Raw genomic sequence first — 19,441 nt, forward strand, 5'->3', positions numbered from 1 at the left:
TGAAGGCGCCGGTCCCAGTGTAATCGAGGGGTCTTGACGTATGAACGGTGTTTTGCACTATCAGCTATGTCGAGTTGATAAGTCAGACTCACTGTAAATAGCTGTCGATGTATATATTGTGTACATAAAGTCTTTTCTCTAAGTTCGAACATCTATGGCGTCCCATCTCTGATGGAAGAGGAGAAGCGACGACGACGGCAGCTGAAGAAAAGTTTCTCTACCAAGTAAGCTGGTTACGCCAGCTTGGAGCACTCTGTGCTACGAGAGTAGGAAGCAAGAAAATTTAGTAGGCGCTTATGTGCTAAATCCAGCAGAAGCATCTATCTTTTTTTTTTTCAGGTTCCACTGAATGTACCTGCCATTTTATCTTGATGGCAACTACAGCGGCTTCATTTCCTCTTGAGCAATGCTGCAGTCTTTCCTTGAACTGACTGAAGCCAACTCTATGGCTCTATGACCCCATCCCTGGGACAGTAATGTAAGAGTGGCAGCAGACCAAAAGAAAAGAGAAAGAAGACCACGCGTTGGCAAAAGTGACATCAAAACACATTTTAATGGCTGTGCATGTAATACAAACCCGCATATACATATATATTTATTTATATATATTTATATATATTATGTACAAAAAAAGCGTTGCACTCTCATGCACAAGCAAGACAACAGGAAGAGATGCAGTGGCAGGAGAACCAATAGGCAGGCAGGCTGCGGACACTGGCACATACGCGACGGCCCTCTCGGAAAGCAGCAACAAGGAGAGCCACACGCTGTGTCCCGTTAAAAGTTTCACCAGTGGCGACAATGTACAACCACTCAAACTGCCAACAAAGCACAACGCACTGTGCAGACCGTGGCACGGCAAACACTTCGAAGCACAGTTTCTCCTTGCTCCAATTACAAAAGTTACGTTAAACTCTGCAGACGAAGAAAGATGTATAAAAAGGACTCCCATATTCCCCCTTGCATTTTTGTGCATTGCGGTTTCCATCAAGTACAATCTTTCGACTTGCCTTGTAAAGGAGACGTCACATGTATGCAACAAACTCGGTAGCCGAGCTTCTCGATATAAAAGGAAGGCTGTGCGCTACTGCAACACAGACTGAACAGAACAGTACAGTTCATGCGAAAATGTATGCCATTTGCTCGTTTTCCAGACGCAAGCAGCAGCTTGGAAAAGAAGAAAGAAGGGAAGGAAAGAAAGAAGGCATTGGCGCACTGCTTGTGCAACGAGGTAAAAAAAACGGCCCAGGCAAAAACAGAGAGCCAGCGGCTGCTGTGAGGCCATGACTGGAAAAAGACTAACTGGCTTAGAAAAAAGCTACAATAAAACGTGTAGACCACTTTGATTGGTTTTGAGTACATTACCTAAAATCAAGCTCGGGATGAAGTAGTGGTGACTAGATGCTGCAGTTTAAAAACGGGCTATAAAAATTGAAAACCACGAAAGCGAAAGGAACACCGCTTCTGTGCCAGCACACATGCAATACAAAAAGGTGTAAATGACATACGAGAAAATAACACAGACTTGGTTTAGAGAAAAAAAAAAAATGAAGGAGAGGCATTACATAAGTTAACTTTATCTTTCACTGCACCACAGACCGGCTGCAATTGTGCTGCCCTAGCACCAATCATTATCTTTAAAAATCTGTGCAGAAAAAAAAAAAAAAAAGAATGGGCCACTGCACCAAGCGCCTCCAAGCTTAGTTGCAATGCCTGCAGTTCTTGTGGCTAAGTTTAAATAACTGGTTTGGAATACTTCTGGTAAGATAGTCCCACGAACAGCATATGACGGAAGGCCAAAGTGATCTCCTCATTTCATCATTTATAACTAAATCTCTTGGCTCTGGTGACAGTTGCCGCACAAGTCCGCATCTAAATGTTGCGTTCTCTTTCGCAGCTGTTGCATCCTTGTGCGAGGAAAAAACCTGCTATGCTCTTTCCTTAGGAAAGGCAGCATGACGAATCTGCTCCATACAGGAATATGCTATACATTTAAGCAAAAGCCAAAGAGTGACAACACTCTCTTGCTTAACCTGGTCGTCTGCCAAAAAGTAGTGCAGAGATGCAGTATACAAAGATGGACATTACACGTGCCGATGGGAAAGTTGGCACCATTGAACTTAGCATGAGCCGTTTTTTCTTTGCTAGATTTGCACACTAACAACTCTGGTTATGCATGAGCCTTGCTTGGAGGCATATGAAAGCCTTTCACAACTAATAATCGTCTGCTCTCTCTCTCTCTCATTCATATTTACTAACAAGGGAACGGCAGTGTTATCATAATGCAGCTGTAAACGACCACGCTTTGAAATGCCTTCTCCTGTTCACAGTACAATAACTGCCGACCTTATGAATCTCATTGGGAGGGGACAAACGAAGCAAAAACAAAATAAAGTGCCTCGCACTTTGCGTGGTATGCAACAAGTGCACACTTCACTGTGGGTCGTTGTAAAACCTTAGAGGGACGCTCCCTCAATTCTCTCATTTTCCTTTTGCCCCACTTGAAGTGGTGTTCTTCAACAACATGGTACTACATAGAAAGTGCAACGACACGCCAGATTTTTTAAGATAAACTCTGCATAGGGGAAGAAACGAAGTGGAGGAGGAGGGAGCTAAATCTTTATGCACTGTGCTTTCACGGCGCTCTTATATAAAATGGAGTCATATAGTTTTGCCACTGTAGATTGAAACCCTGCTTTCTTTAAAATACAGTTTTTGCACTTCTCGTGGTGCCCAAATCTAGCTTAGCCACAGAATAAAGTCTGCCCAAGCACGACCACGAGCACCCGTGATGAATGCAGTTTGTCACTTCCAACTCATTTTACAACGCCCACCACGCTGCTCTGCAGCATTCGTGATCGTTACTTGCAACTTTTAAGAAAGGCGTGGCTGACATCACACCATGTCCTGAATATTTAACACTTCAGAGGTTGTCTTTTCTTTTTTTTTCTTTCGTTCTTTCTTAAGGTTTTTCTATCTTTTTGTCCTTTCCATTTTTTTTTTTATAAGGATTCACCTTGCTTGCGTATTTTCCACATTTTCTTGAGTCTGCTGTTGTGGACACGTCTATGTACTGTCACTGTATGCTTGCTGTGTCTTTGTGTCCACCACCCAGTGTCTCACATTTGTGAACACAGACGGCTTTGGTCGTCTGCACTCCCTTCGAAGAACCTTGCTTTGTGCTGACCGAGGGATGCATGCTCTGGCCAAAGGCGAGAAAGGCAGTCTCAGAACATGATCTCCTTGGACTCTGTCTGGTCCTTGACGTACTGTGTGAACCGCTTGAGGAACTTGGGGTACTCCCGCTTGTAAACAGCACGCAGCACTGATGCGGGGGCCCAGCCACCAGGGTTGACTGTGCAGAAAACATAGAGAGTGCTCTCATTTAAGTATCACTGTAATGCTGTCGAAGTAAAAAAACAAAAAGAAGAAGAAGAAGAAGAAGAAGAACTGCATTTTTTTCTATGTGAAACAGTTATGGAGCTACCACGTTGTGCAGTAGCAGTGTTTCATACAGTACACTACAGGTTGCCGAAAACGCCCACGGCAGCATGTGAACCATCTGCTTTGCAGAGTTGTGGATTTTCCTGTCCTGGGTGTCTTCCAGTTTATGTCGCTGGCTTTGCTTCATTATTTTCAGAGCATGTCTATTATTGTCCCGTGTACAGCAGCATGCACTGCTACTGCAGTAGTGTGAGGTACTGTGTGTGTTACTGTGCATGTTAACAAGGCAATGCTAACTTTAGGGCCCGCACCTTATTGGTGCCTTGTTGTCTCAGTTGGTCGGAGTGTCATTTTTTTATAATGGAGGGTGCTAATATGAAATCAAAATAGATTACTTTTGTTTAAAGGGGTCGTCCTGAACCACCTCTCAACTTGGTCAAAAAACATAGTCCGTGGATAGCATACACTGCTATGAACATCTCGGCCAGGTTTTGCAGTCGTGCGTGATGCGTACAGCTCACAAGGAGAGCATGAAGTCCCCTTTTTCTTAAACCCTCTCTTTACAACAGAAGCCTACTTCTCACTCTTTTCTGGATGCTTCATTTCATAATATAGCAGATTCCCACCAAGACTGCTATTCGCAAATAGCAGGCATCAATCAAGATGGGTGTTCGGACAGTGAGCTTTCTACTGTTACTGTGCAAGAAACTTATTGACGCAGTTTAACAAAAGAAAACTCAAGTAAGCCAAAATCTGCTTTCGAAGGTGGATAAAAAACATGCACAGCTTGCACTATCGGTGCAAGGCTGGAGTCAACAGTGGAACTTGTGGTCACCTGCTTTTACATGGCTTGTCTAAGTTGTTTGTAGGTTTTGCAAGGTTATGTTAGGTTTTGCTAAGTTGTTGGTAGGCTTAGCTAAGTCGTTTCTAGGTTTTGCGAGGTTATGGTAGGTTTTGCTAAGTTGTTGTCTCGGCGACGTCGAGCATTCAGGCACCAACTCTCGCCAAGACTTAAGCGTTCCCTGGACTGAAAGTTGAATCCTCGACTCGGCGTTGCCTCTTCTCAGCTGCAGCTTCAGTGCGGTGTTCCGGATCAGCTCGACCGCGATGCATCGCTTCTTGCTTGGCAGTACAGCGCGCTTCCCTGTAAGCTGCTGCTTCTTCGGGTGTCCGGACTTTCTTCAGTCTTCCCATGGCAACAGCACTTACACACGGAGTAGAGGCGAGAGGTGTATTCCCGCACCAGCTGTTCCGAGCTTTTACTCGCCTGTGACATCATGACTCCGCCCTAAGCGTGTGGGGTGCGGGGAGGTTACCTGAATAGGTGCTCTCGCAGGTGGTTGCTAGGCAATGCGAGGCGGCGCACAGCTGGGCTGAGTTTTCTAGTAATGCTCCACGGCGAAACTAAAGCTTAAACAGCTCCGCTGTTAATAATTACATACTTCCAGAAAAAGCTGAGTATCGTATGCTCACGCTTGGCTGTGGCCGCCCGCACAGGAAATAAATTTTGGCCACTCTGCTTATCGTTGGCGTAGCCGTGGGGTATCACTAATTTCAACTAGTTTTGAATGCTTAACCAGCCTCGAATTATGCAAAACTTGAGGTCAGACCACACACCGACACGCACACACTTGCCAGTGCACTCTCACTCCTGGCCGCACCTGATTAGATTCCTTGGCAGACTTCGCTCTTGATGACCCCTTAAAATACGCAAGTTGGATGTGGCTATTATATGTCAGTCAAACTGGCTCAGGACAGAGCCGGTCTGCACCACGCAGCATGATCGGACTGGAGCGTACGAGTACGAACATGTACTCAAGCCCTGTCATGCACAAAGCAAACATTGCACATACACACTACAGTTGCATGTAGCTGCGGTCTGCTACATAGCGTAGATACTATGGCTGCCATGGGGTGCCGCGACAAGTCCGCTGGGTGAGCGCACTGCAGCTCGGTGAGGAAAACCATGTTCGGCATGTTGTAGGTGCCAAAAATGGTAGTGGCACCTAGTACGTGAACATCTAAATGCACACCACGGTCACGTTCAGTAGGCGGAGCGCTGGTGGCACGTCCTGCTTTGCTATAGCCTTTGCAGTGCAAGGCATTGAAGGAGGAGTGGAAGCACTGTGAATGGGATGTTTGAATGCCAATAACTCCGCTTCTACTGAATGCAACGAGTACTTTTTGTGGGAAGGTATTTCTGAAATGGCCTATTTTAACTGCAAATACATTTCTCAACCTCTATAAAAAGTGGTTCAGGGCCCTTGAACTCTAATGTGTATACGTTTTCTTCACAACATGCTTACAATTATTATCAAGCAACTACAAGCACAATATCATAAATGGAGCTCTGGAGGTCTCTACACCACCTATAGCTGCCAGAGAAATGCAGCATGTTTAATACAAAGAACAAGTGAGACCAGCAGGCCCATATACAAGAGAAAGAAAGCCATGCTGATACACTAAAATACTGGTATCTGTTCTTCCAAACCACACTGTAAACAATTAAAATCTGTTCCTTCATCCAATTTCACTAAGGCAGACATATACCCCTGTCAAGTGGCCAAGTTAAGTGCACTTAGGGGGGTGCACTTCGGGACCTTGAGTGACCACTTTAGGCTATGCGGTTCTAAATTGGAAAACACAGTGCACTCAAAGCAATAAAAATATGGCGACAGACTAAGAGCGCATTTTTGAAGATGTAGATTCAAAAGAAAAAGCTTCTAAAAAGTTATTGTTTTACACTCTATCATAAATAAAGTAAGCTTAGCCTATTTTTTACCAACAAAAGTACAAAAAGATTATTATAAGAGTGCTGCAAGTCAATGCCGGACAAGACGAATGCCTAGCCAATCCAGAACGACATTGCGTTGTGCGACGAGACGGCATATGACCCTGATAAGACAGAGTATGAGCGAGTTCTGTTCTGATTGTTTTGTTAAAAGCTGTTCAACAACTAAAATGAACTTCTGTGTCCTCTTTTAACGCATTACATTTTGTACCATTGGAATCGCTGGCAGCGAGGCTACGCACTCAGCCAGCAAAGTGCGTTCTGTGAATGCACTCTAACCGGAGTGCACTCTTCTGCAAGTACACTCTACTTGCGATGTTTAGATTTGGGGAAGTGCACTTAAACCGAGTGACAGTCTCTGTAAGTGCACTTAATTTGCCCGCTTGACAGGGGTAATAATCAGTTCTTTGATGCCATGAGTTACATCAGGTTAACCTTTGTGCTGCTTCCTGTCAACACGTTATCAAGAATCATTCTTTTGTAATCTTACTACCATTAAGCTCATCTGCAGCAGCAAGACATTGATGCCCTGACAGTTCACTGTACAGTGAAGCCCAATAATAATAATAATATTTGGGGTTTTACGTGCCAAAACCACTTTCTGATTATGAGGCACGCCGTAGTGGAGGACTCCGGAAATTTTGACCACCTGGGGTTCTTTAACGTGCACCTAAATCTAAGCACACGGGTGTTTTCGCATTTCGCCCCCATCGAAATGCGGCCGCCGCGGCCGGGATTCGATCCCGCGACCTCGTGCTCAGCAGCCCAACAGTGAAGCCCAAGTGGTGTAAACAGAAGAGAGAAAAGAACTGTGGTAATAAGAACAAACAAAAGTACGCAGTTCATTGCAACACGACAAAAAAAGCCATAGGAGTCAGGTTACATGTTTCGCTTGCATTACTCTCACTATTCAAGTCTGGTCCCTAAATCCTTAAAGTGCACTTAATAAGCTTTCAGACATTAAATAAAACCCGTCTGAATACTGCGAGTCATCTTAAATTATGCCTCAATGTAAACCTGCCAAAGTGCTATAAGGGCAATTAAACCACTATTTGTATATTATTATCTGTTTTTTTAGTATGTGAGCAATACTCAAAGTATAGTATAGTTTAAAACACTACCATTTAGCTTCATGAATGACCGTCTGAAGTATCAATTAACTAAGTGCACCCCTTGCCAGCCTCAAACTTTTGCCAGTGTACCTTTGCACCTTGCATACGGCAAGATGCAAAGATTTCCTGTGAGTAAGGAGGTCCACAAACGAGATTTTCCATAAGGCCTGAGGATGAGCTTGTTTCATTGCTCCAATGCTTAATCCAAGAGCACAATGCATAGGGTAGAAAACCTTTCAAATAAATTTGTAGCAATGTTACAAGTATAGCCTAAAGAGTATTTTTAGGACAGAAATTACAGGAAAATATCTGAATTACGTTTGTGAACATATGGCGACTAGCTCACCTGGTCGAAGTGAATACTTTTCATTGAAGTGATACTCACTAAAACAGTCTCACCTCTTCTTTTTTTTAACCTTTTGACAATGCTAACTTGTTACACCATTGTCTTATAACTTGGTTGAATGAAACCTGAAAGACATCACTTGCAGGCACCACAAATGCGTACTTACTGGTTGAGCAATACGTGATTTTGCATGAGAGGTTGTCCCGAGTGATGTTGCTGTTTGGCTGTGGCGGGTCCACAAAGGTCTGGCACATCAGGCACACAGTCAACCGCACACGTACACACTTGCCAAGCTGCAAAAGAAATGACGCACCAAAGTACTCGTTAGGAGAAATCTAGTCAGGCACCATGGCTTCATGAATTGTCAGAACTTCCAATTAGCATAATGTGGGCACTGTTTGTGTAAACACAGGCACTAAGAAGATTGTAGGTTAACACTAAACGGCACAGCAGTGCAGTCAACAACTGTAATGATGAGTGCTAAGCACTGAGCTTTCATCAAAAACTAGTGGACAACACAAATGACAATGCCCATTCTCCAAGCAAGTCAGTCCGGTCGACTTGAGGCGTTGTGCAATCCAACAACACACACTGAGAGCATGCTTATTCATTAGGTCCAACATGATCAAATCAAATTTATGAACGAGTATATCATTGCTGCTGGTGCTGCTATGTTGCACTATATGAAGCATTATTTTAAGCAATTTTTTTCATCACTTTTTAATCTCATGGTGAACAAGACTCCTTGACGGGAGCCTGAACGTTAACCTTACTAAATCTTTTCTGGTTGGTATACATCTTCATCTTTCATCAAACTTACAGGTACGTGAGGTGTGTCGCAAGAGTTGTTGCAGACGATCCAGACATCGTGAGCATCGGGGTCCTCCTCGTTGGGTGCCCGTGCCATGTGTGACCAGAAGAGGGCATCTCGCTGGGTGGCTGGCCACACCCTCTTGTGGATCTGGTGCACTATCACTGTCATGGGCTCCAGCACCTCAAGTACTTCCATGTTCTCTAAGGTTGCTGCAGGTAGAAAAGAGTAAAACAAAATTAAACCCCAAATATATGAGCAACTACAGAATGCAAAGATTAATAATGTGCAGAAAACTAAGGTAACGTCCGATAGCGTAGCAAGAGAATGAGTATTCGTGATTGGTAGTCAGCATATCGAATCTGTGCAAGGGTATGTTTATCTTGATGAACCATGCAAAGGTTAGTATGTTGGGAACAAAGGTAATATTAATAGCCTGGCATGAGGATGACAATTCATAATTGGCAGTTAGCTGCTAGAATCTGCGAATACTGTAGTTGACCGCATATAACCCGCCCTCCCACTTAAAAAAAGAAGGAGGAGGAGATCCATACATATAATATGCAAAGGTACCTGCACACAACAATGCTCAAATCAGTGTAAAAAGTAGTCTCATGGATGCACGACTCTACAGCATCGTATCTTTGATCAGCGGCTCTGTTCCCCACTTCTGCAATGCTGAACCTTGTGCTGCGCTGTAAAAGCCTGCCATCGAGCTTTCATAATCTGTGTTTTGGTTCACCGAAACCGTGTGCACTCTTTGTAAACTGCTTACATAACGAATAAAACTGCCAACACAGCCACACTTCATGGCAAAATTTGCATATAATTCGCACTCTAACTTTACCCTTAAATTTAAATAATCTTTGGTGCGGGTTACATGTGCAAGAATACCATATGTTTCTCCAGGCCAATTACTTGCAGGGAACCTGCATGACTGGAAGCACACTGCCACCTTGGCTTGGCCATCAGGTGGTGCTTAGATTAACAAGCCAAGAAGAAGCTGAAATACTAAAGACAAACACATAGGCGTGTGCCCAGTTATGAACACACCAGCATATGTGGCAGTCATTCTCTCAAGTTTTTTGCGTAGTTTACTTGGCTTGCTGACCGCAGCATCACCTGACATCTGAGCCAAGGTGCACACTACAGTGTCTTTGCCAATGAAGCAAGCACAACCACACGAAGAAGTTTTACAAAGGTTTTTAACGAATTACATGTGCACCAAATCACCTGCAGTAATATTTTAAACTTCAAACCAGTGCACTAACTCATCCTGGATGGTACACCTGTTTCTTTCAGTGGCCTATGTAACTCTGGTTGTGACCGTAGCTTCATTCGTCACCCTTGTTCTTTTGTCTGTGTTATGCTCAAGATACATAAATGTATGCCGAGGACACAGCCAGAGACTGGAAAATTAGATATACACTAGTAGTACTAGTAACGAATCAATGCACACACACACACATACAAAAAGAGAAAGAAAGAGAAAGCCTGAAGAGAAAAACTGCAAGTAGGTTGAATTTCAGAAAATAATAAAATAAGATAAAAAAAACTGCACAGCTGGAACGCAAGACAACAAGAAAATGCTTAAACACTGTAAATCGCAGCCCAGAACAAGGCAGTAAAGCAATGCAAACAAAGTTACAGTGAGACCATCAGGATCTAGTTCACATGATGGAAGGAAAGCACTGGCTTATGCATATCAGCATGGATCGCTCCACATTGGATGCATAGTTATGAAAAGCAACCCAATAAAGTTGATTTCCTTTAAAGGGCACCTCACCAGGCCTTCTAATTTGGTTATACACTGGAAGTTGTTACCTGTCCTCTAGGGAGTGTTCTGCGGTAAACATTATTCAAATCAGCTGTATCTCAACAAGTTTTGAGATACAGTAGACTTCCATTAATTTGATCCCGATGAAAGTGGTCGAATTATTTGGTGGGCCGAATCAAACAAGTGGCCAGAAAAAAATGCCGAAACGTGCTGTTTGCTCACTTGGCAGTATATGCCTTTAAAGTGAGCTTTGCCGCAATGCATCATGTTATGCGATGAAGCATACCAGGTGGCGAACAATGCCACTGTTATCGGATATATACGTGCTCCTTAATTAACACGCATATATGTGCAGTCTCCGATCACAGTGCGAGCATTGAGACACCGTATAATTAAGGAACACGTACTAGGTCCCATTAACGATCTCATACACGAGACGTGCATGGAGGACGCAACGAGGGATCAAATTGCCACAGCAATGTCAGAAATCGCTCTAAATTGCTGCCAGTATGTTTATTTGGCGTCTAGATGCTCGTAATGTGACCTGAGACTAAAGCCTCTCAATCTCCAAAAGTTGCGCCAACTACTTCCCTCCTCCGCTCGGCGCGGCCTCGACGGTGGCGCCCCTCGCGCTGGCCCTGCTGTAGCAGACGACGGTTAACACGCTACTTGAGGAAATTCGCGGAAAAGTTCATTCAAGCCCTGCGGAGCAGTTTTTTCAATCGAGATCTTGCTTTGTCAGTCGGTAACTGGCCTTAAGAATGTTGTGTTGGAATTGCAGAAAAAAAGAGAAAAGGACCATTATTTAAGCCGTAAAGCATGCACACGTTGAGAGTTAGTGTTGCTGAAACACGGCGCATGCACACGGTGTGCTCAAACATGCGCGCAATTACCAGAGTTTCAGGTTGTGACAGCGTGAAAGTATGTGCGCGTGGTTTTGTAGCTTCACATACAGTGCATACGATGCATGCCATACCGATTTACTTAATCGGATGCATAAAAATGTTAACGTTAAGCAGTAAAAATGTTAATCCTTATTAGCGGGCCTGCTGTCTTTTGTGGCCTTTCTCAGCCATTATATTCTTGCACACAAAACGTGCGAGTAGCCGCTGCTCATGCCTCCAATATTGAGGATGCATCCGGCAGCAGCCGGGATTGAGGCGAAATGCAAGAGGCCTGTGGAGAGATTCCTCGGTGTTCTGTAATTCTCCTCGCACGGGCGCAGTATGTTACATCCGTAACAGGGTGCTTTGGTAATCGCGACGATAGATTTCTTTTTTAGAAGTACTGCTTCAGGAGGGCACATGTACCAGCTAACAGAGAGCATGTGACAGCTCTGGAGAGCATGTGACATTAAAGTGTTCCCGTTGCCGCTTTGGTGCCCTTGAGGCACCGTAAATCATACGAAATAATGACACGTTGTTACAACTAGTAAATGAAATCTAATAAAGAAATACAATCACGCCAAGGCGCCAACTTCTGGCGCAGCGCTACCGCGCCCGTGCGAGAATTATGAAATGCCAACGAGGAATTTACCGGCCCATGGACAAAGTGCATGTTAAACATCCCCAGGCGACCTAAATAATGTTATCGGGAGCCATCCACTACAACCTCCCTCATAGCTTTAGTCCCTTCGGGATGTTAAAAACATTAATCACCACAAACCAAATCAATACATGTGGGTGTACATTCGAAGCTAAATGACTGCATCCGTAAGCCATAGTGAGCCTTGCAAAAGCGTCGAGAATGTGCTAACTTCTGGTGGAGCTCAAAACAGCATGAATAAAGTTGCTTTTAAGTCCCAGGCCAGCTGCAGATGCGTAAGCTTTCGCCGCAAGACAAAACTACAGGAAACAAGAGAGCACAATCGAAAAAAAGTCAACTTCAATGCATTAAAAGCACGCACAGCATGAACACATACACTTGTTCGAAGTGGCAGGCATGAACTAGGCTCAAAAGAAGAGGTTGTGAGGAACCGTGGCACTTCACAAAGCCGTGCGTTTTTTGCCACTTCCTCGAAGCCAGCCTGCCCGATCATATGTATTCACACTTTTCTTCTTTGTGTGTTGCACTTGCTGGATGGTAAAGAAAGAAGCCTTTTGCCGCCAATGTATCGGTCACAGCAACCGAAGGCGCAGTAGCACGGCATCACAATTAAGCTCTCGTCCCTAACACACTCGATTTGTTCTGCTGACGCGCTCTATCAGTCCGTTTGCGCGTACTTTCGTCGCGCAGGGCCAACAGTGGCGGTCGGAGCGAGCTGGAAAGAAAAACTATACAAAAGCACGGCGCCTGCTTCCACGTGACACAGATTGGCCAATAGGGGAGCGGAGGAGGCTGGTGCGACAGGAGGCGTGGAGGAGGAAACATTGGGGAGAGCGGGGTGGTGGAAAGATCTAAGAATGGCGCTACTTTTGCAAAATTGAGGAGCTTTACCCGAGACGGCGCGTGAGCACCTCTATAATTCAGGAACGTGTACCATGTCCTGCAACATTGGCCCCTCTAAATTCTTAGAACGCTTCACCGCATAACACGGCCCCATTGCGGCGAAGATGACCAGTAAAGTTTGAATTTTCCGGCAAAGGCTAATTTGGAGATCGAAATGACGGAGTTTTGAGGCCATGTACACATATGTATAAGCGCCAGCCGGCACCGTCAATCTGAAAGTAACTGAAAAAAAAACAGCAGCTGAATTATTTGAAGTTTACTGTATAATATACATCTTTTCGCTAGGTACGGAAACAAAATGTAAAAGCGCACACAGATCTACAGCCACACAAAAGTGCACACTCACTCTCCCAGTCGAAGCGCACTTCGGGGTTGAAGAAGTAGTGGCAGACCTCGCGGCCTGTGACACCACGCACAATGTGCACTGCCTTGAGGGGGTCACACACAATGCCACCCTCTTCCACTTCTCTTCGGTACATCTTCATCTCACCGTCTTCAGCAAACAACTGCCAACCGCCCTCGCCGACGCCCATCTTGGCATAGCGCAGCTGTTCCATCGTAATATCCTCCACCTGCATCAAAAATACAAGGAGTTACAAACTGAGAGGCAGCCAACATTTGACACACAGCCAATACAGAGTCAAATATGACAAAGCCATAACAGTGCATGTCTTTTTTTTATTTAGATGACTAATGTCACCAAAACCTGCAGCGATACATTCATACAAACATGCCACCTGAGAAAAATCTGTTTCGAGAGCTTCAACAGTTCATTATTTATTATCAGTATTAATTTACAATACTGCTGACTCCTGTGGGAGTTGTTGCAGAGTGGGTAGCAAATGATGATCACGTCATGACAAGTCCCCCAAACAGAGAGCAATGAAAAAAAAAAAAAGCTCCCCCCCCCACATTATGATTACATATATATAAATATGCATACACACACAGGAAGAAGACAAAGAATGCATACAACGGATTAATTAGCTGGTAATGAATTTTCAAAAATGTGCAATGTTTCCTGCTTCAACTGCACGCGAGTCTAGATCATTCCACTCTATTATCGTTCGGGGGAGGAAAGAAGAGTGAAACATTATTCTTTGGCTGAAATGGAACCATTGAAAGGCTATGGTGCCTTATAGTAGAATGGCCTGTTGAAGAATGCACATAGTTAGCGGTCTTATTCTCTAAGTGCCCTCTAATGATTTTAAACAAAGCGTAATCATGCAATCTTATTCCTCTACGAGGTGTGTTTGATACCAACTTTTGCCACCAACCCCAAAACAGATACACTGCCATAGCGATTGAAAGAAATCTTGCCATTTTATTTCGAATGCTTTCTAATCTGTTGATATTAACCTGAGTAAATGGTCCCAAATAATGTTAGTGTACTCAAGAATAGGTAAAATAAAGAGTCTTGTATGCTGAAAGCTTTGTTTCCTATGAAGAACTGTGAAGGGAATGTTTAGTTTAATGTAGTTTCGACATTACCTGGTTAGTGATTTGGGTTATGTAATTCTTCCAACGCAAATATTTGTAATGCTCGACACATAGCATGTTTCCATCCAGGATGTAGTCAAACAGGACGTGCCTTTTTTTACAGACATGACAACACTTCTCAATGTTTACTGACATTTGCCACGTGTTGCAGCATTGAACCAGTTGACGAAGTTCTGTGTTTAGTTGTAGATAAAGTTCTGCGCTTGTAAACAAATGCTAATATAGGCTAATGCTCTCACTCACCTCACACATATGACAAATACTGAATGACAAATCGCCGACGTTTTTGAGATTAGTTGCCAATCCGAGAGCTAGTCCTAAAGTGGCATGCTTTTGGCTGGCATACCAAAATTTGAATTTCATTGGCTAATGATGGCAAATAATTTAATTGTTAAGAACTAAGTGCAATAAATCGTTAACTGCTAAAAATTGCGTGTGTACATCCGACTATGCTTGAATCTCTTAAAAGGGGAGCTGAAGCAAATTAAAAAAGAAGTGAGCTTTCAGCAAATTATGTGCTTTCAGCCACTGAATATGAAAATCAGTTTAATAGACTGCAAGTTACTGCAAGTCACCTTAATTTAGCAAAAATGAGCAGCAGCAGCACCTGTTGGAGACACCGTGGGTCGGTTAAGAGGCTCTGTTGGAAAAAATTATTGTGATATCATCTTCGATATTCTGGTGAGGCACATGATTCAACAGAGCACTCACGTAACTTCTATTTTGACGTCACACTCAAGCTAGGTCTTTGATGTTACGCTTTGCATGCGAGGAGCGTGGACCTTTGACGAAAATTTACACGATGATTGCAGCGCCGCTACACACATAATTGAGAAAATAACTGCAGGATTTTAATTATACTGTGCAATCTTGCAATTTGAAAATCTCTTCAGTTTCCCTTTAATTAAGATGATGTGCAGTGTTGTGGTATTACATTCACCTACTTCAACATACACAACACTACGTGCATCTGCTGACTTGCTCTTACGTTGTTTCATTATTGCCACTGCTGTGGTGCACCACCATATGATAACTTTTCAATTTCCCTTTACAAGCCCCTTAAGCTGAACGAACATCCAGTGGCGAAGGTGGATTGGAGCAACAGGTGGGTTTCGACTGGCGGTCGAGACGGGCAATTACTTTGCCTAAGCATCTCCCACAGTGTCAGCATGGTATTTACCACATGTCTAGCCCATGATATTGAGGGCAAGCTCCACCACTGGAAAAGCTGGCACCACCGTTGGCGTGATGTGGTATGAGGGATTACGTGGACACAGTGGCTGCGTCGGCTGCTTCGTAAGCGCCAAAGCGAGCTGAAAACGAAAGCTTGAAGTCCCACCGGCGCTGCTGTTCCGATTAAGTGGGGAGGTTTCTGCCGCTTTAGGTATGCGCTTGACAACACTTGAAAGCCCTATAATAGGTAGTGGCTGCCTTTGAAGGCGTCCAACATGGCAGGTGTCGCAGTGCTGGACATACGCAACGGAGCCCGATGTCAGCCTTCACACGTACCCGCAGGATAAGAATCTGCGTGAAGCTTGGTTCACGAGATTTAGATCCGGCAAGCAGCCATCGGCTACTAGTTGGGTGTGCAGCAAGTACTTCCACGAGGAATATTTCTGATACGGAGTCGGGGCTGTGATGTTCGGTGCGTAGCAGAAAGCGCACACTGAGACACTAGCCCTCGCATGCTGCCTGGCTAATGTCGCGAAGCACTGGTCTATGAAATTGCTGGTGCAAGATACTGGCAAGCTCACTGTAATCGAAAGGGAATGGTAAAAAGCACGCTAAGAAAGTCATGGCATGCGCTCATGCTTGTGTAGCACCAAACAATAAAATGTACTGGATTAAGAAAAAGCAGCAGCTGGTAATTGCTCGCTGAGAAGAGCAATAAACATACAGTGCGACACAACTTGAGAAATAGCGATGTTGAAACGTCCAATACTTTACAAGAAAAGAAAAGATTGAATCATCATGACGGGACGTCACAAGTCACTGCCGTAGGTGTCGAAGTCTCTAGGTATAACGAAATTATTTTTGAACAGCTCTGGTAGTGTCCAAGTGGCAATGGTTGCTTTTGTACTGTCAAATGCTCATATGCTGTGACCTAAAGCTCACGGCCCGGCATGAAAACACGCCTACAGCAAAAGCGAAACATTGTGTGCGGACATGCATGCCGATGCGCAGACCCTTTATTAATTACTTCTCTCCACCTTGCGGGTTTCCGCAGAACTATTATGCCAAACTCTTGCCTTTGCTTCGAGTTGTTGATGAATTCGACTTCGCCCTGCCATCCGCTAGCTGCCTGGTTAGCTCAAATAGTAGAGCAGCTGCCCCAGAAAGGCGGTGGTCCCAGGTTCGAGCCCCGGACCAGGACAAATTTTTTTTCAACTGCGGGGCTTTTCTTTCGAGGAACCCTTACGGGTTTCTTTTGTAGCAACTGCTACGACCGGGTGGATGTCTCATTTTCCCTTCATTAAGTAAAAAAACTTCTTCCGATTTGAGAGTACTTACACAAATGCCCAGGAAGGCTCCTGCATGATGTTCTTATAGAGTGCTGACAGCCAAACCTATGAGGAGCATGCCGCATTATCCCTCATACCATGCAAATGAGGCACTTCCGACAGATGGCGACTTCATAAACCCTCGCCCCCAATTCACCACATATAAAGCAATAAGCATTAAACAAAGCAATCATTCCCATATTTTCCTTTGTTTAAAAATAGGGAACTAACTGATATTCGGAGGTAATTTCTCTCGAATATCCGTACTCTAGCGATTAGAAAAACATTTTTTATTTAAACACCCCAACACAAAAATATCAATGCGAAGTTCCAGAAATTCCCCGACTATCAGCACTCATATGCATGCGTGGCAAAAAGAAAGGCAACAAGCGGTGTGCTGATTTCATTCCAATACATCACAATGTGTATGGCATAGATATAGCATATTTCGGGCCAATGTGTGTAGCAAAAAGATTAAAGAAAAAACTATTATTATTTGACATGAATGGAAGCAGTTGAATGTATAAAGGCTGGGACGGGACCAGCAACCACAAAGTTACTTCAGCATGCAGTTACCTTAAGGAAGGAACCTGCATTTCAAATTTTTTTTTTATTTCTGGGTAGATATTGATGAAACTTGCCAAGTTTATGTATTATCAATGTACTAACTTACAATATATATTCAGCATTATTGTGCAGTAAGCGACTTTTTAGAAATTCAAGAAATTAATTTTTTATATATAACTTGCTAGCCATTTACTAAAATACATATATGGTGTAATAAAGATCAACATACAAAATTGATATTGTGCTACAAGAATAAATAGGCTAATTTGAACCAAAGTTATAACATCTCCAACTTTTTATGTTAGAAGTTGAAGAACCCATAGTACAGTCAAACCTCATTAATATGTACCTGCGTATTGTGTAATTGCAGTTTAAACGTAGCCGCGAAGATTCCCCCACCCAGCCCTCATTGAACCCCATGTATTTATTGGCTGACCGCTTAAGCCGTAGTCGCTCAGTGCTCGCCAAATGGTTTGTGTGTACTATTCTCTTGTTCTACACGCACAGACACAAAATCGGCAAAATCTCATGTGCGCAGACGTTCGATTCTCAAGTTGCGACACCCGGACGACAGCTGCCAGCGATAGTGATGTTTAAACAAGGCTACCATGATGCAGTTCCTGCTCAGCTGTTGTAGACTGCAGCACACAAAAGCATGGCCTTCGAGATTCACTTCCAGTAATGCGAGGACACTGCTGGTAGGGGTGCGAATTTGCTGTCACCGTCGAACTTCATGCAATCCAAGTAGTAACCGCGCAGAAGTACATTTTTTTTATGCTTACCCAACGAGACAAATGTCCGTCCCTCTGTCCGTCCGTCCCACAAAACGACAGCTTTCAAGATAAAGCCCGCAGCAGCGAGCGACTATACCTGCACGCTGCCTGTCGTTTCAACGCGAACGCGGCAATGAGAACCACGGTGGTGAGAACACAGCACTCATGAAGCTCTCGGCACAAGCCACACTTTGACCCTTTAGCAGATCGCTTTCAAAATGTGGGCCCGCACATCTCTCTTCGGCACGCAGTGGTGGAAAGGCAGCGCGTGGAGCTATTAGCAGTCGGCACTCTCTACCCACATCGCAGATTGTTTTCAAGATACGGTCCTCGCGGCCGTGCCATATACGCAGGTGCCGCCGGTGTAAGCTTGCTCACGGTTCATAATTGTTCGACGTGGATGGATGAGGCACTAATGAGCAATAACGGCTTATAATGATCGGAACGCCATCAGCGCGCCAGGCGCCACCACCTGCAGTACTTTGCTTGCGTTATCAACGCACCTTGCACCGCCGTGCACACTAGTCCGTATCGCCATATCGGTGTCATTTGTTTGTACTGGCCGGATCAAGTTTCATAACATTGATAATGACACTGAGCTGCATGGAGATGAGCAAGTGGCACAATGCTTACGCATACTTAGAAGTTAGGTAGAAGTTACGCATACTTAGGCATAGAAGTTCCTGCGTGCCAGTGTGTTCGCAGTTGTGGTGTTGTCGTGAAGTTAAATGGTCTTTGCTGCAGCGTGTCATGTTTATGTTATCGAGAAGTCGACATTACATCCGCGGAGTCCTCGGATAGCGACATTGTTACCACCGTCGCATCTCGCCCATTTTCAAGTGAAAGTGATGACTACAACGATGATGTGGAAGTGTATGACGGCCCTTCATTATCTGGTGTGGCGCACGCTTTGAGCATCATGCGAGCTTTCGCAGAGAAGCGGGACAAACTCGTGGACAAACTCGCTTGCGGCCTTACTGAGTTCGAAGATGTCGCAGCAAGGCCACCACAGCGGCAAGTGATGATTGCCGATTTTTTGCTGCTTAACCACAAATAAAGTCTGTCTGAATGCACGTGTTTGAGAGCATTGTCATGTAGTTCTTTTCTGGTCGGTAAGCAGCTTCTAAACTGGTTAATTCGTACATTGTTTAGTGCATACCTAACACTGTTCCTGGCCGGCTACGTATTAACGAGGTTTGACTAACAACCAGGACAGATTATTACATTTAAAATTTCTTCAACAATATTTGTTTATATTATAGGCCTACTGTACTCTAACTGTCTACCTTTCTGACAAAATAAAAAGTAATTATTGCAATAGGATAAGTAGAACAAGAGCTATCATCACTCCAAAATTGTGACACCATCAGA

At 44.2% G+C, this 19,441-nt stretch overlaps 1 protein-coding gene across 1 annotated transcript in view; it reads right to left on the reverse strand.

Moving 5' to 3' along the window:
- Positions 1–534: 534 nt before the first annotated feature.
- Positions 535–19,441, reverse strand: part of cert (ceramide transfer protein) — a 47,678-nt gene continuing 28,771 nt past the window's right edge. Inside the window, exons 9-12 of the mRNA XM_075681784.1 lie at positions 13,076–13,301; positions 8,514–8,716; positions 7,860–7,986; positions 535–3,355 (exon numbers count right to left, since the gene is read on the reverse strand). Coding sequence (XP_075537899.1) covers positions 3,228–3,355; positions 7,860–7,986; positions 8,514–8,716; positions 13,076–13,301 — 684 coding nt within the window. The 3' untranslated portion in view covers positions 535–3,227. The remainder of the gene's footprint in view (positions 3,356–7,859; positions 7,987–8,513; positions 8,717–13,075; positions 13,302–19,441) is intronic.

This window comes from Dermacentor variabilis, chromosome 2 (assembly GCF_050947875.1).
Source record: "Dermacentor variabilis isolate Ectoservices chromosome 2, ASM5094787v1, whole genome shotgun sequence".
In the NCBI taxonomy this organism is placed as follows: Eukaryota; Metazoa; Arthropoda; class Arachnida; order Ixodida; family Ixodidae; genus Dermacentor; species Dermacentor variabilis.